General features: G+C 39.6%; 2 protein-coding genes across 2 annotated transcripts; both read left to right on the forward strand.

Annotated features, from left to right (window-relative positions):
* The first annotated feature begins 7,910 nt into the window (after positions 1-7,910).
* Positions 7,911-10,178, forward strand: LOC133287507 (uncharacterized). The gene has a single exon (XM_061485136.1). It carries the CDS (start codon positions 7,911-7,913, stop codon positions 10,176-10,178), a length of 2,268 nt encoding a protein of 755 aa, XP_061341120.1.
* Positions 10,179-19,669: 9,491 nt separating this feature from the next.
* Positions 19,670-21,768, forward strand: LOC133287508 (uncharacterized). The gene is made up of 4 exons (XM_061485137.1): positions 19,670-19,954; positions 20,218-20,815; positions 21,020-21,286; positions 21,329-21,768. Exons 1-4 carry the CDS (start codon positions 19,670-19,672, stop codon positions 21,766-21,768), a joined length of 1,590 nt encoding a protein of 529 aa, XP_061341121.1.
* The last annotated feature ends 21 nt before the right edge of the window (positions 21,769-21,789 follow it).

Raw genomic sequence — 21,789 nt, forward strand, 5'->3', positions numbered from 1 at the left:
AAAAGAAAATAATACCTGATTTTTTGGAATTTTAGAATATGTATATTGATACTATGATGGTCATTGAACCAGATCTGTGAGTGCATTGGATTCTATTTATGGTGTGGACCCTTGTGATACTGAGTTCGAGTCAAAGGGGCATACGGGTACATGTAAGCTTTCGTGTCCTCGGTTTAGCCATTGTGTGGTTCCATCATACCCCATGGGGGAATGGTTATATTCATGATGTGTTTACATGCTTTGATAATTGAAAATGTTGTTGAGCTTTATGTGCAATTGCTTATAATATGTATGTGTTGTTCCACTTTGACGGTTAGCCTGAGTATATGGCGTCATACAAGACGGTGACACTGTGGGTGGGTGCAAGTGGCGTCTTGCATTAGTGTGGGTAATAGACGTATTCCTGCATTTCTCTGGCCAGTAGATTAGTATTGACACACATGACATGATTATCTGCTGCATTGCACTATTTTATAACTTATAATGTTTAACTATTTTTGGAACTTATATTGCATATGTAAGTGAGCTTGGGGTGGAAGATCCTTGAGGACCCCTTGCTTTACTGAGATTTCTATTTAGAGATCTCACCCCACGTTTGCGGCGCTTATTTTAGGTTCAGGTAACCCAGGGGTTGAGGCCTCTAGCGGCAAGAGGCCGGAGCATTAGCTGATATTTCTGCCTATGCTATTTATGTTTGGATGCTGGATGATATTTGTTGCTGTTATGCTATTAGTTTCGTGTTATGGATTTTAAGCTGAGACTCTGTTGATTATGTTGCTATTTGGTGAGCATGGAGATTGTCCATGCCACATTGTCTTGACTTTATGTTTTTAGTTGATTCGAGTTGTATAATTGTATCAGGATTATGTCCGGACTACGTGTTGTAGATCCGTGACTTAGATACTCACTCATTTATTCATGAGTTATTTTTAGTTAGCTGTCTTTTGTAATTTACATACAGGCGATGTTTTTATGAAATTGATTAAGTAATTAACTTGGCTAAGTTAATGACGTCATAATTGAAAAGTAAAAAGTTATTCCGCATATTTTAATTAAGCGTGGCTTAATACGATGACATGTTAACAAACTGGGTTAACACGGGGTGTTAGACTCCACTGTCTACAAGTCATTGAAAATTAACAGACTTACCCTTGAGTTTGTCATTTGATTGAGATGGATTGACTAAAGCAACCAACTTTGTAACAAGATTAGGTGTAAGCATAGTATAAGCACTAGTTTGCTGAGGTTCTCCCATGGTTTGAACAGTGCGTGCGTGTTGCGTCTCGCCATTTGTTTGCACAGCTCGAGCTTGGTTGTAGTTGTAACGACCCCTTGATGAACGACCCATACTCCTTCCACGACTGCCTCCTTTATTATAAGGATATCCAATGATTGTCCAACATCTAGAAGGATCATGATTAGTCTTCCCACAATGAGGAAATGTGAGTCATTCACGATCTGCTTGTTGTTGTGGTACCATCCTCCGATTGTATCCTGCCTGAGAAGTTATATTTGTTTGAGCAGCATAGCTGACCACCTCAGCTCTCTCATCCTTCTTTCTTGACATATCCTGATGCATCTCCACCTGAACCACAGCTGCATACGCTTGATTTAAATTGGGAAAGGTTGGGTAGTTGAGAATCTGAGTCCTCAACGCACCAAATTGATTATCATCCAACCAACCCCATAAAGAATTGGTAAACCTTTTCCTTTTCACCTTCATCATTATTATAAATTGCCACGGCACATTTGGCTCCACACGTACAAGAAGGTTGGCTTTTGCTTGCATTTATCTCATCTCAGATAGCCCTCAGATGTGTGTAGTAGGTGCCAACCTTGGTTCCATCTTGCCTGATATTACCAAGACTGGTGCGGAGTTGATATAGTCGTGGTATATTCGTGTAAGAACCCGCACCGTTAATTAAGATAATTAATCAGTTAATTATGAGTTTAATGAGATAATTCTATAATTGACCCTAATAATTATTATGAGGCTTTAATAATTATAGTAAGTGAGTAATAATGCTGAAAGTCGCTTTTTCTGACGAAAAGTGCAGATACCGGTTCTGCTAGTTGGTATAAATGCGTACCGAAAAAGTATCCCGGAAAATTATTATAAGTGCATGATAATTACTAAAATAACATGTAGGACTTGTAAAACGAGTTTCAAGTTAAAATAATGAGAACTGGTGCCAGAAACTGGTACTGGCTATGGCTATGAAAAGTGCGTACCGGAAAGGTGCTCCGAAAAATATAAGAAAAATATGATAATTCTTGTAAAATTGAGTAGGTTAAGAATCCTGAGTTTGGGATTAAAATGCTAAGCGTAGCAATAAAAGCTAATACTGTGTGTTAATTGGTTAAGTGACTATATATAGGCTTGTTAAGGCACAAAACACAAGGCATTCAGAATTCTCTACGTGGAGGGTGGCTGACCAGTTTTCTTAAACACTATTCCATGGCTTCTTCACCTTGTTCTTGAGCTTTGGGGCCATTTCCTTCACAAATTCTTCTCCTAAACACTTGTAGCTTGTGAGAGTTGGCTTTGGAGGGGTGTGGAGAGTATCATTCTGAGTTTGTTTGTTGCTGACTTTGGAGGTTGGGGGTTGTTGAGCCATTGTAGTGGCATTGTGAGCTTCAAGGAGCTTCCTTTATGAAGAAAGAACCAACCTTGGTGTGTCATTTTCGTTTTGAGACCAAGTCAGAACCTTGGGAGCTGGTTGTAAGCTCCAAGAGCAGCCTTTTGCCTCTGTTTTGAGCTTTGGGTGAGTTGCCTAACCTTGATCATGAGTTTTAATGGTTTAAAGATGATATCTTTGCATGTAAATGGGTTAAGCAAGTAACCAGCTGGTATGTAAACCTATGAGGGTATAAAAATGCATGCTTTAACGTGTTTAAGTGTTAAAAATGGAACCTTGGAAGGATATCTTTGCCAAATACAGAAACGGCATTCTGTCGTGAAATATCCGGATATCTGCTCGTAAAATATCCGGATATTGGATATCCGGATATGGGGATCTGGATATCCGAATATTGATATCCGAATATTGCTAGAGAGATAACCGGATATTGGATATCCGGATATGGGGATCTGGATATCCGGATATTGCCAGCGAGATATCCGGATATGCCCCCGAGGAATATCCGGATATTATGGGTTTGCGAGGAACAGTAGCGTACTGTTCATCCAGAACTGATCTATGGGTTTGTGGATCCTAGTTTGAGGAAGTTGAACTTCTGTAATTAATTAATGCAAGTCAGAATCATGGGATTAAGGGCTTATGGCTTGGTGAGAAGCCTTAAGACGTAAACGTAATGAAAACCGTTGTCTTTATGTTGTATACTTGTAGAGTATGATTGTTGATGTATTGTTGGTCCATATCAGATTGTGATTCTGCTGTGTTTGGACTTGAGCTTGTGGACTCTAGGCTTTGGGTAGTTAGCTTGCAAGGTAAGCTTTCGTGTCCTCGGTTTAGCCATGTTGTGGTTCCACCATGTCCCATGGGGGTATGGTTATATGCATGTTGTGTTACATGCTTTGGATATTTGAAATGCGGTTGAGCTTTATGTGTAATGGCTTTTAATATGCATATGTTGTTCCATCTTGACGGTAAGCCTGAGTATGTGGCGTCATACAAGACGGTGATCCGGGGTGGATGCAAGTAGCATCTTGCACTATTTGTGGGTATTAGACGTATATAAATCCTGCATTTCTCTGGCCAGTAGAATAGAATTGACACACATGACATGATTATTTGCTGCATTGCACTATTTTAGAACTGATGATGATAAACTGCTTTTGAACTTATATTCCACATGTAAGTGAGCTTGGGGTGGAAGATCCTTGAGGACCCCTTGCCTTACTGAGATTTCTTGTTTAGAGATCTCACCCCACGTTTGGGGAATGCTTATTTTAGGTTCAGGTAGTATGGGGACTGATGCCTCTGGCGGCAGGAGGCCAGAGCTTAGCTGATGATTATTGCTATTATATGTTATATGTTGGCATGACTGGATTGGATGCTGTTTATGTTTTCCGCCTTTATCTTTATGTTGTTGATGTTGAGACTTATGTTGGGCTTTGCTGCCTTATTTGGGTGAGCATGGGAGTTGTCCATGCCACTATGTTGTTAGTACTTTTGAGTTGAGTTGTCTAAACTGCTAGTGGGTCTGGTCTACGTGTTGTAGCTCAGTGACTAAAGACATACATTATGTTATTTAATTGATGAGGTATTTCATTTAGCTGTTTTATTGCAATTACATACAGGCGATGTTTTATTAATTGATTAATAAGCAAGTTGGTAATGATAATGACTTCATAATTGAAAAGAAGTAGATATTCCGCATTTTTAATTAAGCACAGCTTAATACGATAGTATGATAACATTACCGGAAATATACGGGGTGTTACATTTATAGTATCAAAGAAATGGTTCTAGGGAAAAGCCTGTATGTATTGCAATAGCTAGGATGTTTGGTTGCGTCTGTCTTGTGTGTTTGCTCCGTCGAATTTTATTATGATAATGCATATGTGATCACATTGCATGGGCCTGATCAACTCATAATTTGTGTATCTTGTGCAGAGTCATGGTAAGGTCCGGGAGAACACGAGACACTTCTGAGGATCAACCCGATCTTATCCTGACTACATTGGCTGAGATGCAGGCGGTTAGATTAGCCGATCAGGAGGCCACTAGATTGGCCAACGCGGCAATGATGGACACTGTTCGCGAGACGAACCGGATAGCCGCAGAAGAGGTTCGTGAAGCGAACCGGAGGACCACTGAGGATGTTCTCGAGGCGAACAGGATGGCGAACATGACGATGATGAGAGTCATGTTGGAAGAGATGAGGGCTGGTCCTGCTGTAGGTCAGCATCCATCGCCACCACCGCCACCACCATCGCCGCCTCCCCCTAGTGTTCAGGATGAGAGCCTGAGTCACATTGGTAGTGCTACTCTTGTCACTGAGATGATGGAGACCTTGGTAGGGCATGCTGAGGATCGTGACGTGATTGATCGTCGGCTGAATGCTTTCAGGAAGCATAAGCCACCTGTGTTTGATGGGTCTTTGGATCCTATTGCTGCAGCGAGATGGATACAGGCGCTGGACAAGATATTCTGGGTCATGCAGTGTACAAACCCGCAGAAGCTGATGTTCTCGACTTACATGCTGGAGGGCGATGCCCATGAGTGGTGGATGAACACCTCTCGTGCTTATTAATGCAGGGTCATGTCATGACGTGGCCATTCTTCAAGGAATGCTATTTGGGCAAGTACTTTCTCTACGATGCGCAGGATAGGAAGCAGGGGGAATTTGATAGATTGGTTCAGGGCTCGATGTCTGTTGACGAGTACCTGGCCAAGTTTAATGAGCATGTGAAGTTTGTGCACTTCCGGATGGTTCCTCCTACTCCGATGTTTCTGGCTACTAAGTTCCGCAGAGGACTTAGTGAGGTGATTGCTGAGCATATTGCTGGAGCTGCTTCGAGGGATTTTTGTACGCTAGTTCAGCAGTGTAAGGACATTGAGGATGTCTGCATTGCGAGCAAGGCCAAGAGGGCCAAGGTCGACGAGACCAAGGGGACTGTTGGTTCCACTCCTGCTCCTACTTCTTGGAAGGACAGGAAGTTTGCTGGGAAGGGCAAGGGTAAACAGTTGGCGACTAGGCAGGCACCTGGTCAGTTTAAGAGGGCTGCTTCACAGTAGGGGAGTTTTGCTAGACCTTCTTCCACTTCAAGATGTGCGGGGTGTGGAAAGGAGCATGCTGGTCGTTGTGCATCGGGACAGCTGATCTGTTTCTAGTGTGGCAAGGAGGGCCACTTCTCTAGAGACTGTCCGCCGTCGACGGTATAGCTGCAGCTGTTCAGGCAGTTCCTTTGCAGATGGTTCTGGTGGCTTCTACTTCGGCACCTGCGGTGCCACCTTCTGTTGGGCATGTGTACACCTTGGATAGGCAGTAGTCGGACCGCGCTCCGAACCTTGTTAGAGGTACTGTGTCTATTGGTGGTATTGCTGTTGATGCATTGTTTGATTCCGGGTCTACGTATTCGTTTGTCGCTACCCCGATTGCTTTGGGGCTTGAGTTGCCCATGTCTGTGCTTTCTCCACCGTTGCGGGTGACTACCGCCACTGGAGAAATTTGTGATTCTACCACTGTACATCGCGATGTAGCATTTCAGTGGGACGACCGTGAGTTCTCGGTGGATCTGATAGGATTGCCGATGGCCAACTTGGAGATTATTCTGGGCATGGATTGGTTGTCTAGAAACTGCGCACTGATTGATTGTTGTGCAAAGCGTGTGGTGATGTCTTCGTGTGATTCCACAGCTAGTTCCTCGCCATATATTTCATTGCTGCAGGCTAGGAAGGCCTTGAGAGCAGGGGCATTCGGATATGTCATGTTGGGAGGTTTGGTGAGTGGGACACAGGAGGATATCACTGGCATTCCTGTAGTGGGGGAGTTCCTCGATGTGTTTCCTGAGGAGATTCCTGAGTTTCTGCCACAGTAGGAGATAGAGTTCTCCATTGAATTGTTGCCTGGTGTGGGGCCGATTTCTTTAGCTCCATATCGGATGTCGCCACCGGAGTTGGCTGAGCTGAAGAAACATATTGAGGATCTTTCGGCGAAAGATTTCATTCGGCCGAGTGTGTCTCCTTGGGGAGTGTGAACACCTGATTTTATCCCAAATATCTTTTTAAAAAAAATTATTGTGAACTCCTATTTTAAAAATAAAAAATAAAAAATAAAAGTAGTAATTAAATAATAAAATAAAATATAAAAAAATGAACAAAAGAAGAAAACTACCCCTAACTATTACTTGCATCGTAAGCAGAGTAACTACATTTCTCTCTTTTCCTAAGCTAGTCATATTGTCGTTTCAAGAGGAAAAGCTCTGCACAAGAGACCGCCACTGCAAAAGAGTTCTCCACTGGCATACGTTTTGGGCACAAAGATACTTCACTGGTGTACGTTGCATACTTTGCTGAAAAGTAAGATATCAGGTAGACAAAATAAGAATGGTTCAGAGATGGACACATAGAAGCAGAGGAGCAGTGCACTAAAATGGAGTTTGGAGAAGACCCATGCTCAATTCAGCAAGGCTCCTTCTGTTTACCTCTCAGATAATGTAATAAAGTTTGGTTCTTTTTTTATCCTATAAAGCTAACGAAAAGATACAGAACAAAGGAAGGGACGCTGGTTTTTAGGGGGAGCATTGAAGAAGTTTAAAAAGGGAGACTGAACGGGAAAAAAAGGGATTTTTTTGGTTAGCTAACTTCAGGTTATAAAAAAGAGAACACCTCTCAGAAGCAAAAAGAAAGGAAGACGAACCAAGCCAAAAAATGAGTATTTTCTAAGAAAAAAAAAGCTTTTGCTGTAACCCCCGCCGTTGCCAACTATCGCACCACCATAGCCCTTTTTTTTTTTACACTCAGTCACCAACCACTGCAAGTCCGGTTATTACTGTCATCGAGGAGAATTGCTGCAAGTGTCCATGGTAGAGGATTTCTGATGTTGCTCACTGCCACATAGTGATACAATAGTAACAGAAGAAGAGCAATTAGAAGAGGAGGAGCAAATAAAAGAACAAAGTATTGCACAAAGGAAAGGGACACGTGTGAAGAAAATACCAATAAGGTTCAGAGATGACATGTAGACATTAGGTAGTTACACATTGTTGTATTGAAAGTAACGTGTAAAGAAAGGTAGAGTTAGTGGGAAAGGTGGTTAGAAGTAGTGGGAGTATAAAAATACAGAGGAGGATAAACATTGTATCTTTTGATGAAATTCAATAAACCTAAGCATTCTTTTCTCATCTTCATTTTCTGATTTCTTGCTTCTCTTCCCCAATTCTGTTGATTTTCCCTAATAGTAGAGACACTCTCTACCAATTGGTGCTTTCATCTTGAACAATGGCTCCTGAAACTCGTTCGCGACCCATGGAGGATAGGTGGGAGAACACACAAGCTGAAATCGATGTGTTGAAGGAGCATATGAACAAGCGTTTTCAGGAAATAACTTGTAAACTGGATGCCATTTTTGATAACTACAGAGACAAACAATCATCACCGAGTGGTTCCACAAATCAACCACATGCATCCAAAGATCATGCAGCAGCGAAGAACTTGAGGCTCAAGGTTTCACGGTATGATGGATTAGTTGATCCACAGGGTTGGATCTACAAAATCAACCAATTTTTTGATTTCTATGATATGGAAGAGGAACAGCGATTGAAGATTGCTCCTTTTTACTTTGAAGGCAAGGCCTTAAAATGGTACCAGTGGTTCCACAAGAACTCCACCATTGATTCATGGCCCAAATTTCTGCAATCATTGCAGATCCGATTTGGTCCTTCCAAAATGGAAGATTATCAAGGTCAATTGACCAAATTGCTGCAAACAGGAACGGTATTGGAATACCAGGAACAGTTTGAACACTTGTCCAACCAGGTTGATGGTTTATCTGAATCCTTTCTGGTGAGTTGTTTCATTTCAGGATTAAAAAAAGATATCCAACATGATGTTTCTGCTTTTAGACCTTCTTCCTTATCCCATGCAATGTCTTTAGCTAAGATCCACGAATCCAAACTACTCCTCAAAACTAACCCACCAAAATTACATTCCTCTTACCCTCCATTATTACCTACACTACAATCACGTTTTCATCAAACAACAAACACAACTAAACCTTTTGTTCCAAATACCACACCTACCCAAAATCAGCCTCTGACCCATAAACTTACCCAAAGCCAGATGCAAGAAAGGAGAGACAAGAACTTGTGTTTTTATTGTGGGGAGAAATATTTCAAAGGTCACAAATGCAAAGCTTTCGTGCATCTGCTGATAATTCCTGATGAAGAGAATGTTGATTGTGGGACTCTTTCAACTCATGAATACATTGAAGATCCTCCACCCTTACATATGGAACCAATTGAGATGGATACACCACAAATCAGTATGCATGCTTTATCTGGTTTTGTAGTTCCTCAGACATTACGTTTTAATGGTTTTATTGGGAAATCAGAAATCGTTTTGTTAGTTGATGGTGGAAGTACTCACAATTTTGTCCAACCTCGAGTAGTCTCAGATCTTCAGCTACCTATACTGAATGACAAGCAATTTGATGTCATGGTGGGTAATGGTCAAATCCTTAAGTGTGAAGGATTTTGTTCTGCAGTACCAGTCCAAGTACAACAGCATGTTTTCCTTGTAGACTGTTATGTGTTATCTATTCAGGGTGCAGATTTGGTACTTGGGGTTCAATGGTTGCAGCTGCTGGGACCTATTGTACTGGACTATCAAAAATTATCAATGGAATTTTCTTGGGAAGGAGAATCTATTCGACTGCAAGGAGATAAGCACACTACTTCCATTTCTTTCAATCAGTTTAAGAAAATAAAACAGCAAGGACAGGTAGCTTCCTTATTCCAATTATCTGTTATAGATATGAATACAACCACTACTGTTCCTGCAGTTCACACAGAAGTAACCATTTTGATCAATGAGTTTGATACACTCTTTCAAGAACCTACAGAATTGCCACCCCATCGACAGCTTGATCATCAAATACATTTACAACCAAATTCAGCACCAGTGAATGTGAGACCATACAGATATCCTCACTTTCAGAAAGGAGAAATTGAAAAACAGGTGAAGATGATGTTGGATTCAGGATTTATTCGTACCAGTACCAGTCCTTTCTCTTCCCCAGTCCTCTTAGTTAAGAAAAAGGATGGTTCCTGGCGATTTTGCATCGATTTTAGAGCATTGAACAGCATTACTATCAGGGACAGATTCCCCATACCAACGGCTGATGAGTTGATGGATGAACTTGGAGGTTCCACAATTTTTTCTAAGCTAGATCTTCGAGCAGGATATCATCAAATCAGAATGAGTCCAGATGATGTCCATAAGACTGCTTTTAGAACTCACCAAGGTCACTATGAGTTTTTAGTCATGCCATTTGGCTTGACAAATGCTCCATCCACCTTCCAAGCAACCATGAATATCATATTGCAACCCTGCCTGCGCAAGTTTGTGGCTGTTTTCCTTGATGATATTCTCATCTACAGTTCTTCTATGAAGGACCATTTACAACACCTACGGGTAGTATTATCCATACTTAAAGCTCATCAGTTTTACATTAAAAAATCGAAATGTTCTGGATCCCAACAAGTTTGAGGCTGTGCTCAAATCAGTCAAGTTTCTGGGCATGTGATTTCAGCTGATGGAGTTGCAGTGGATCCCAACAAGATTGAGGCTGTGCTGGATTGGGAGAGGGCCAAGACAGTTACGGTGGTGAGGAGCTTCTTAGGTTTGGCAGGTTACTATCGGAGGTTCATCAAGGGTTTCTCCACGATGGTTCTCCCTTTGACTCGCCTTACCCGAAATGAGACTCCATTTGTGTGGACTCACGAGTGTGAGGCGTGCTTTCAGGAGTTGAAAGAGAGATTGACTACTTCACCTGTGTTGGTCCTTCCTGATCCTGAGGAGCAGTTTGAGCTTTATTGTGATGCCTCCGGAAAGGGGTTGGGTTGTTTGTTGATGCAGTCTGGTAGAGCTATTGCTTTTGCTTCGAGGCAGTTGAAGCCTTATGAGGAGAACTACCTGACTCATGATTTGGAGTTGGTTGCGATTGTGTTTTCTTTCAAGATTTGGAGGCATTACCTGTTCAATATGCAGTTTGCCGTGTTCAGTGACCACAAGAGCTTGAAGTATCTGTTTGATCAGAAGGAGCTGAACATGAGGCAGAAGAGATGGATAGAATTTCTGAAGGACTACGACTTTGAGTTGAAGTACCATCCTGGCAAGGCCAATGTGGTTGTTGATGCTTTGAGTCGGAAATCCGTGAGTCTATCCAGTTTGTCTATGGGTGACTTCGACATCATAGAGAAGTTTCGAGACTTGAAGGTGACTTCCTTGTTTGGGGGTGCACTTCTCGAGATGGAGACTGTGAGAGTCAGGAATGAGCTTATGGAGAACATCCACGAAGCGCAAGTGCAGAGAGAGTGTCTCGACTACGTGAAGAACCAAGATGGTGTGTCTTGGAATGAGGATGGACTTCTGTTGTTTCAGAAGCGTGTTTTGATTCCTCGAGGTCCTTTGACCGATGAGGTTATGGGGGAGGCCCATAAGGGACAGTTTACTATTCACCCTGGTGCTACAAAGATGTACCAAGACCTAAAAAGGAATTTCTGGTGGCCAGGAATGAAGAAGGACCTAGCTGTGTATGTGTCCAAGTGTTTGATCTGTCAGAAAGTGAAGATTGAACACCAGAAGCCATCTGGTAAACTTCAACCTCTTGAGATTCCGGAATGGAAATGGGAGAGCATTTCCATGGACTTCGTTGTGGGTTTGCCGAAGACTCAGGTTTTCTGTGACTCTATATGGGTCATTGTGGACAGACTGACGAAGTCTGCCCATTTCCTTCCAGTGAAGGTGAGCTTTACCACTGAGCAGTTGGCCAAACTGTATGTTAGCTTGATCGTGAGGCTTCACAAGGTGCCCGAGAGTATCATCAGTGATAGGGACCCGAAGTTCACATCTCGGTTCTGGGAGGCGCTGCAGGGAGCTTTTGGTACTCAGTTGAGATTGAGTACAGCCTATCACCTCAGATTGATGGACAGACTAAGCGGACTATCCAGACCTTGGAGGACATGTTGCGGGCTTGCACGTTGGAGTAGGGCTCGGCATGGGATAGGTACCTTCCGTTGGTGGAGTTTTCGTATAACAACAGTTTCCATGCTTACCTGGGCATGGCACCCTACGAGGCGTTGTACGGTAGGAGGTGTCGTACACCTACCTGCTGATCTGAGGTTGGAGATAAAGAGTTGTTAGGCTTGGACTTTGTTCAAGATACTACCCAGCAGATCCAGATGATCAGAGAAAAGCTGAAGCAGGCGCAGAATCGCGAGAAGAGTTACTACGATGTCAAGCATCGTCCACTGGAGTTCAGCGAAGGTGATCACGTGCTTGTGAGATTTTCACCTGTCACCGGTGTTGGACGGGCACTCAGAGTGAGGAAGCTGAGCCCGCGGTTTATTGGGCCATACCAGATTCTTGGTAGAGTAGGACCTGTTGCCTACCTGCTTGCCTTGCCTCCGAACTTGGCCAATATCCACGACGTGTTTCACGTGTCTCAATTTCGCAAGTATGTAGTGGATCCTTCGCACGTAGTGCAGCCTGATGATGTGGATGTTCGGGAGAACTTGAAAACTCCCGTCGGACCACTCAAGATTCTCGATCGTGGAGAGAAGCAGTTGAGGAGCAAGATCATTCCGATGGTCAAAGTGCAATGGTCAGGAAGGACTCCTGAGGAGTGTACCTGGGAGCGAGAGGACAAGCTTCTCCGACAGTATCCAGATTTCCGAGACAGGTATATTCTGATTTTGAGGACAAAATCCTAAAAAAGTGGGGTGAATGTAAGAACCTGCACCGTTAATTAAGGAAATTAATCAGTTAATTATGAATTTAATGAGATAATTCCATAATTGACCCTAATAATTATTATGAGGCTCTAATAATTATAGTAAGTGAGTAATAATGCTGAAAGTTGCTTTTCTGACGAAAAGTGCAGATACCGGTTCTGCTAGTCGTTATAAATGCGTACCAAAAAAGTATCACAGAATATTATTATAAGTGCATGATAATTACTAGAATAACATATAGGACTTGTAAAACGAGTTTCAAGTTAAAATAATGAGAACTGGTGCCAGAAACTGGTACTGGCTATGAAAAGCGCGTACCGGAAAGGTGCTCCGAAAAATATAAGAAAAATATGATAATTCTTGTAAAATTGAGTAGGTTAAGAATCCTGAGTTTGGGATTAAAATGCTAAGCGTAGCAATAAAAGCTAATACTGTGTGTTAATTTGTTAAGTGACTATATATAGTCTTGTTAAGGCACAAAACCCTAGGCATTCAGAATTCTCTGCGTGGAGGGTGGCTAACCAGTTTTCTTAAACACTATTCCATGGCTTCTTCACCTTGTTCTTGAGCTTTGGGGTCATTTCCTTCACAAATTCTTCTCCTAAACACTTGTAGCTTGTGAGAGTTGGCTTTGGAGGGGTGTGGAGAGTATCATTCTGAGTTTGTGACCTCTGTTTGGGGAGTGTTTGTTGCTGACTTTGGAGGTTAGGGGTTGTTGAGCCATTGTAGTGGCATTGTGAGCTTCAAGGAGCTTCCTGTGAAGAAAGAACCAACCTTGGTGTGTCATTTTCGTTTTGGGACCAAGTCAGAACCTTGTGAGCTGGTTGTGAGCTCCAAGAGCAGCCCCTTGCCTCTGTTATGAGCTTTGGGTGAGTTGCCTAACCTTGATCATGAGTTTTAATGGTTTAAAGGTGATATCTTTGCATGTAAATGGGTTAAGCAAGTAACCAGCTCGTATGTAAACCTATGAGGGTATAAAAATGCATGCTTTAACGTGTTTAAGTGTTAAAAATGGAACCTTGGAAGGATATCTTCGCGAAATGCAGAAACTGCATTCTGTCGTGTAATATCCGGATATCTGCTCGTAAAATATCCGGATATTGGATATCCGGATATGGGGATCTGGATATCCGGATATTGATATCCGGATATTTCTAGAGTGATATCCGGATATATGATATCCGGATATGCCCCCGAGGAATATCTGGATATTCTGGGTTTTCGAGAAACAGTAGTGTACTGTTCATCTAGAACTTATCTATGGGTTTGTGTACCCTAGTTTGAGGAAGTTGAACTTCTGTAATTAATTAATGCAAGTCAGAATCATGGGATTAAGGTCTTATGGCTTGGTGAGAAGCCTTAAGACGTAAAACGTAATGAATATGTGTTGTCTTTATGTTGTATACTTGTAGAGTATGATTGTTGATGTATTGTTGGTCCATATCAGATTATGATTCTGCTGTGTTTGGACTTGAGCTTGTGGACTCTTGGCTTTGGGTAGTTAGCTTGCAAGGTAAGATTTCGTGTCCTCGGTTTAGCCATGTTGTGGTTCTACCATGTCCCATGGGGTATGGTTATATGCATGTTGTGTTACATGCTTTGGATATTTGAAATGTTGTTGAGCTTTATGTGTAATGGCTTTTAATATGAATGTGTTGTTCCATCTTGACGGTAAGCCTGAGTATGCGGCGTCATACAAGACAGTGATCCGGGGTGGATGCAAGTAGCATCTTGCACTATTTGTGGGTATTAGACGTATATAAATCTTGCATTTCTCTGGCCAGTAGAATAGAATTGATACACATGACATGATTATCTGCTGCATTGCACTATTTTAGAACTGATGATGATAAACTGCTTTTGAACTTATATTGCACATGTAAGTGAGCTTGGGGTGGAAGATCCTCGAGGACCCTTTGCCTTACTGAGATTTCTTGTTTAGAGATCTCACCCCACGTTTGGGCAATGCTTATTTCAGGTTCAGGTAGTATGGGAACTGATGCCTCTGGCGGCAGGAGGCCAGAGCTTAGCTGATGATTATTGCTATTATATGTTATATATTGGCATGACTGGATTGGATGTTGTTTATGTTTTCCGCTTTTATCTTTATGTTGTTGATGTTGAGACTTATGTTGGGCTTTGTTGCCTTATTTGGGTGAGCATGAGAGTTGTCCATGCCACTATGTTGTTAGTACTTTTGAGTTGAATTGTCTAAATTGCTAGTGGGTCCGGTCTACGTGTTGTAGCTCCGTGGCTAGAGACATACATTATGTTATTTAATTGATGAGGTATTTCAATTAGCTGTTTTATTGCAATTACACACAGGCGATTTTTTATTAATTGAATAATAAGCAAGTTGGTAATGATAATGACTTCATAATTGAAAAGAAATAGATATTCCGTATTTTTAATTAAGCACAGCTTAATACGATAGTATGATAACATTGACGGATATATACGGGGTGTTATAATTCGCAACTGAATATCTCTTTTTCATGTCTTCCCAAAGTTCCTTTGCTGTGTCGAAATACTAAATATAAGGTTGCAACTGCAGATCAATTGTATTGTGGATCCAGCTATTAAGCATCGAATTGCATTGTGTCCAAGCAAAAGACTCATCGACTTCACTTTCGGAGGTTCTTTCACATCACCACTGATAAATCCAACTCTGTTCTTGGATTTGAGGGCGTTTTTCATGGCATTAGCCCACACATCACAATTTGTTTCTCCCTTCAGCACCACGTTGCTCAACAGAATACCTGGTCCATCTGCATTTCTCAGATAGAGGCTGATCGCTGGTCAGAAATTACCAACTTCTTTCCAGTACTGGTCCCTTGAGGGTTTGCGTCGGACATGGCTTCGCTCCTCACTTAGAGTTGTTAGCGGAAGTCTTGCTCTGATACCAATGCCTTAAGGTTTTGGGTTGAAGTGACGTTTGTCAATATGCTTTGTTTTAGATCAGAAGGGTTTGGAGGGAATGGGTAGAATCATAATGGTTTCGTGATACAGAAAAGGTCTCTATAACCGAATAACGAAATCAAGTCTTTCTTATTTCATCAATAAATCCTTCGTTACACCAATAACTACTATTTATGCTTACATACTTATTTCCCACGTCAGCTAACTAAACCCCTATCACTCACATTCCCTTGCCATGTCAGGCTATGTAGCACCAATATCGACACGGGGCACGAGACACAATACAACAGGACACTCTGACACCTTAATTCTAAAAACTGTTAGATTTTGACACGTTAGGACACGTTTTGGTATTAAATATTATTTTTATTTTATATAATGTATATTATATTTAATACTCAATAATTTAACAAAAAATGAAGTTAAACTTATAATACCCATCAATTTTGCAAAGAAACATAAGATATCTCAAATATTTATATTAAACTCAATAAAATGGTAATCGTAATCTAACGAATCTAATAATTGGAACTAAAAACATAACACAACGCAACCTTTGAACATTTCCTTGAGTCTCTACAACACGTGTTGTAGTGTCGGACACGACACGTCAGAGTTTTTGAATTATCGGTGCTTCATAGATGTCAGCTAACTAGTTATAATATATATTTAAAATTATTGTCGCTGCCTTATAGTTAAGCTCATGAGCCATCTCTGATTTTTCTCTTGCTTTCATGGAATGTTGTTTTGTATTTAAATACTCACCTCTTAGGTAAGCTTCATTGACAGACTAAAATTGTTAAGAGGCTGACCTAAAAATATAAACTATATCAATATATCAAAAGAATATTTTAACTTTTCTTGTTATTACTCAATATATTTCAATAAACTAAAAGTGGTTATTTGACATTATTAATTAAACTATAGAGTAGTTTTAGTTTAAAATTCATTATAGACCTCCCTTAGCAAGTAAATAACAGTATTAACTAATGTTAAATTAAGCTACAAATTAGGAGACATGTATAAGAAAATGCAACAAAATTAGGGGCATCATCTCAAAGTATTTGAGAATTATATTTTATGTAAGTTTTTTTTTTTTGGTAAATATTTTATGTAAGTTTTAAAATGTAAGAAAAAAATGTAATTTTTAGATAATTTTTTGAGAAAAACTATACTTACATAAAGAAATTTTATATTCAAAAAAATGTCATCATTTCCAAATAAAAATATTAAATATTATCTTACATCATTATCTCCAAGACTTTTTCTCGATTGAACATGTATATATCTTTATTTGGTGACTCTTGTTTAATCGAATGAGATTTCAATGGGGCATTAATGCATTTGAGAACACGATCATCACAAACCTTTTAATACAAAAAAAGTATTATTCACTTGCTTATTTTTTAAATAATATAAATTTATAATATTTTTGAAAACAATGCCTTATTGATCGTTTTTTTTTTTGGTAAACTGTAGGGGACAAACCCCACAGAAATTAAACAAAAGTAATTCTACGCATAGAGCAAATCTTAGAAAAATCAGCTAAGTACAATAACCAAATCCCAGGTGGAGGGGAAGAAAAAAGAACAAAAACTATTTTGTAATGGATGATCTAGAGGGTACTTAGATAACCAATCTGCGCATCTGTTACTTTCCCTATAAGAATGAACCAGTGGAATTTCTCAATTCTTTAGTAACCATGCTCTGATATTCTATGCAGAGTATTCAAGTTAAAATTGGACGAATTGTTACATGATCTGAGGAAACAAAATGTTCTTGGCAAAGTTATTGCATGTAAGTGAAAGTAAAATGGCCTTGAAGGCCGTAGCATGTGAGAGGGAAAAACAAAATTTTTCATATGCGGAATTACACATGCAATCAAGAATCATGCTTTATGGCATGTGATGTTACCTTTATTTGTGAGTTCAAAACTCCAAGACGATCAATGTTAGGTTTGAAGGGTTCAAACCCTCTAACGTTGATCCACACCACCCACGTCAAGATGCAAGAACGCTTTCTTGAAAGCCACCAATTGACCACCACAGAGAGGCTTGCTATGCGCTCAATGGGTGAAGAAGGAGGTTAGGTATATGTGTTTGGAAGAGTGAAGTCTCCAGCATGAAAACTTCACAAGAGTAGGAATGGTATATAGAAGAATTGACTAGGTTCTTTTGAAAAACCTTAAGGAGGAACTCACCAACTAGGCGCACAAGAGAGGGAGAGAATTAGTGTATTAAATCAGAATTTTTACTTTACTTATAATGAAAGTGGCACACAAGTGACTGAGACAAAGGTGGAGTTGTTGCAATTCAAAAATCCCAACAACCTCCCTTTTGAATCCTCATAAGACTAGGTCTTTATCTAGTCAAAATTCTAAACCAATGGTCATGATATGACCACCAATTCATGCGCCCCTATTCAGCCCAAAAAGGGTTCAGATACATTTGAGCTGTTGCATTCAAGTTTGAACCAACTAACTCACTGATTCTCTCAACAACCAAATCTGATTGGAGCTTGTTGGTTTGACAAGATGACAATCATCTCCCACCAAAATGGCGCCCCAAATCAGCCCTTGGAGATCTCCATAGATCTTCTCTTGATACAAGGGATTTGTTCCAACAAGATCTCATCTTATCCTTTTGTTATGAAACAACTTTTCATAGCCAATTCAAATTTGAATTCAAACATTTAAATTCAAACGTTCAAACATTTAAATTCTAAATTCAAATTCAAATTTCAAATTCAAATTCAAATTTCAAATTCAAAATTCAAAATTCAAATTTCAAATTTCAAATTCAAAATTCAAAATTCAAATTTCAAATTCAAAATTGGAATTTCAAAATTCAAATTCAAAATTCAAATTTCAAAATTCAAATTCAAAATTTAAATTTTTGATAATTAATTTAACTAATTAAATTAATTAGTAATGTCTTGGACCATCCAAGCTCATTAACAATACCATGCGCCCTCTCCCTCTTAGGTGGGCTTCCAAACTTCATCTTGGGCTAACAACCATTATTAGGCCCAATACCTTTAATGCTATATCATCATGACATTAAGGTGTTAGTGTGTGACCCATTAGGTCCAACATAGCCACTGACATAAATGGGCTCGGGCCTAACAAGCCCACAACTCATTTAATGACAACACAGAGCACTAGCAATGTTTTGTTGCCCCAGAGCTAGTTAGATTAATGACTTGATCATCCTATTACACATATTTGGTTATCGTATGTATTTCTTTTCATCTCGGTTACCTTCCCATAAAACCTAGGGTAAGGAAGCGTATCAACCCTTGCAGTTTAGGGTAAGCTTTATTCGAAATAGGGAATCTTCAATTTACTGACTCTAAAGGCAGATCATCTCATTATCTCTTTTACTATGCATAGATTCCTGAGTCCCTGTAAATGTCATCCCGATTTCTCCGGTTTACAGATAACCTAATCTCTCACAGAGATTTGATGAATTCTTTCAGCTTATCACCCTAGCCCTGTGCTCTTTCAGGATAAGCCCAACAGTATACCTATGAGTCTCCATGTTTCCGGCAGACGAGGTATACAGTCAAAGCATGCCTTCTAGAACACAGTCTAGGTAATAATTTCTGGTTTAAGGAAAGACATACCCAAATATAAAGAGACTACTCTAATGATACTCTCTGTGAGATTTCCTCATCGAGTCTCTTTTGTGGGTCTGTTCAGTGCGAGCTATACCCTTATAGATCCACCCACGACTTTAGCTAAGACATCTCCATATCTGTAGCTCATGAGGTCTTTACCTTGCATCCAAATACAAGTAGATAAGTCGTGCTAGTCTTACCCGAGATCACTGATCCCCATTCTCAGTGTCTCTAGACTAGGAACATAAAATTAGGAATAAATATCCAGTATCCTTGAATCCTCATGATCGTGATCTCATCACAGATACTTAAGAGATACCTATTTTATTCCAAGGGGTTTATCCAGTTACTCATATAAAATATTAACAGTAATATTGAGACAAAATATGAAACAGGATAAATAGTGCTTTTATTTATTTGCGACAATACAAAGGTCCACATATGTCCTAATCTAATTAAAAGATTGTCTCTAGGACATCCATATACTAACAGTAAGTATATGCTAAACTTATTTATTTTTTATTCATAACTTAAATCGAGTTTTAAGGGAATTTATCATGACATGCAATAAATCTGTCTATAACATTGTTATTTTCTTATCATTATTGTTGTTGCATTTTGGTCAATGTAACAGATGTTTGTAGAATGGAATTCCAAAAGCGCGGACTACCTCATGCTCATATTTTTCTATTCTTGCACCTTTCAAACATGCCTGAAAGTGCTCTTGATATTGATAAATTGATTTCAGCAGAAATTCCTGACAAGGATTCCAATCCTTTGCTGTTTCAAGCTGTCATAAATTACATGATACATGGTCCATGTGGTCCTGAAAATTACAAATTTCCTTGCATGAATGACGGACGGTGTTCAAAAAAATTTCCAAAAAACTTTTTCTCCCGTACTTCTATTGATGATGATGGATTCCCTCATTATAAGAGACGAAATAATGCGAGAGTTGTGAACAAAAATGGTGTTGAAAATGATGCCAGAGAAGTGCCATTAAATATCTTTTTAAATACATTCACAAAGGGAATGATAGAGTGACAGCTGTCGTACATCATGCAGAAGATGAAATCAAAATATTTTATGATTGCAGGTACTCAAAATTATCTCTGATCTGATTTTGCTTCTCCCAAAAATTGACGTGTCTTCTTTCATGATTTTTCAACTTTGTTGTTTTAATTATTTATTTATTACAGGTATGTCTCCGCATGTGAAGCTGCTTGGAGAATTTTTGGATTTGACATTCATTCCAGGTACCCCCTGTTCAGAGATTGCCATTTCACCTGCCTAATGAAAAGAACATTATTTTCAGTGATAATGCTTCGATTTCTGATGTCAAGACAAGGGCGGAGTCTAGACTATCAATCTTTGAGTCTTGGAAGCATGCAAATAAAAAATATCCAGAAGGTAGGCATCTAACTTATGCAGAGTACCCGACTGAATTTGTTTACAAAGACCAAACTCATGAATGGAAACCTAGAAAAGTGGGATTTTCAATTGGGAGAATAAATCATTTTTCTGCCAATAATGGAGAAGATTCCTATCTTCGCACGTTGCTTACTTTTCAAAGGGGGTGTACTAGTTCTGAAGATCTTAGAACAATCAATGGCGTGTTTTTTCCTACATTTAAGGATGCCTGCTATTCTTTGGAACTTCTAGATGATGACAATGAGTATATTGATGCAATTAAAGAGGCAAGTTCATGGGGTTCTGCTACATATCTTAGATCTCTGTTTGCTCTATTGTTATTTGCCAACTCAATGCACAGGCCTGAAAAAGTTTGGGAAGAGTGTTGGAAATTTTTATCCGACGACGTCCATTATCGGGATAGGAAAAGAATAGGGCGTCAAGGTACATGTTATGATAATATTTAACGCATTTATATTTTTTAAAAACCGAAATCAATATATGTTGCTTTACTGTTTAATTCGCTATTTTTTTACCCGAATTCAGCATATGTTGCTTTATTATTTATTTCGGTTTTGTTCTTTCCTTTATATCTTTCTCTTTGTTAATTTTAAGTTTTTTTTTCTTTGTATTTTATGGTTTTTTTAGATGCACTTCTTACAGAAGAAAGTATAAAAAACATAACACTTGCTCAAATTGATAAGGTGCTGCAGAGCAATGGTAAATGCCTCTCTGATTACCCGTCAATGTCTCTCATCACCAGTGAATCGTTGCTTGATATGCAGAATCGATTAGTGGTTCATGAATTAATGTATGACAGATTTTCATTAGGAGAAGAGCATGAAAGACTATTTAATTCCCTCACTGATGAGCAGAGAGTTGTTTATGACAAAATCATTTCGGCAGTTACAGCAGGTAAATGAGGGTTATTCTTTCTATATGGATTTGGTGGTACAGGAAAAATATTTATTTGGAATACTCTTTTAGCATCTGTTAGATTAAAAGCTGAAATAGTACTTAATGTTGCTTCTAGCAGAATTGCTTCCCTTCTGCTTCCAGGAGGACGAACAACATATTCTAGATTTCGTATTCCTATTCAGATCAATGAAGATTCAACGTGTAATATAAAGCCAAATTCTACTATAGCAGAGTTGCTGTCAAAAACGAAGTTAATCATTTGGGATGAAGCACCAATGGTGCATAGATTTTGTTTTGAGGCTCTGGATAGAACACTTAGAGTTGTCCTTAGATTTTCTAACACGAGCTGTGTTGATATGCCATTTGGTGGAAAAATTGTTGTTCTAGGAGGTGACTTTCGGCAAATATTACCTGTCATTCCTCATGGCAGCAGAAAGAAGATAGTAAATGCAACCTGTCGCAACCGGATCGCGACGTGACAGCGAAAGAAATTGAAGGTT

This window comes from Gastrolobium bilobum, unplaced genomic scaffold (assembly GCF_033153095.1).
Source record: "Gastrolobium bilobum isolate Gb01-03AN ecotype WA unplaced genomic scaffold, APGP_CSIRO_Gbil_v1 utg23244, whole genome shotgun sequence".
Taxonomy (NCBI): domain Eukaryota; kingdom Viridiplantae; phylum Streptophyta; class Magnoliopsida; order Fabales; family Fabaceae; genus Gastrolobium; species Gastrolobium bilobum.

Bases quoted from the DNA above. Each gene is read 5' to 3' on its own strand.
- LOC133287508 (XM_061485137.1), top strand. From the start codon at position 19,670: ATGCCTGAAAGTGCTCTTGATATTGATAAATTGATTTCAGCAGAAATT. The intron at 20,816-21,019 runs GTACATGTTATG...TGGTTTTTTTAG, and splicing joins GAAAAGAATAGGGCGTCAAG to ATGCACTTCTTACAGAAGAA. The intron at 21,287-21,328 runs GTAAATGAGGGT...TTGGTGGTACAG, and splicing joins CATTTCGGCAGTTACAGCAG to GAAAAATATTTATTTGGAAT.
- LOC133287507 (XM_061485136.1), top strand. From the start codon at position 7,911: ATGGCTCCTGAAACTCGTTCGCGACCCATGGAGGATAGGTGGGAGAAC.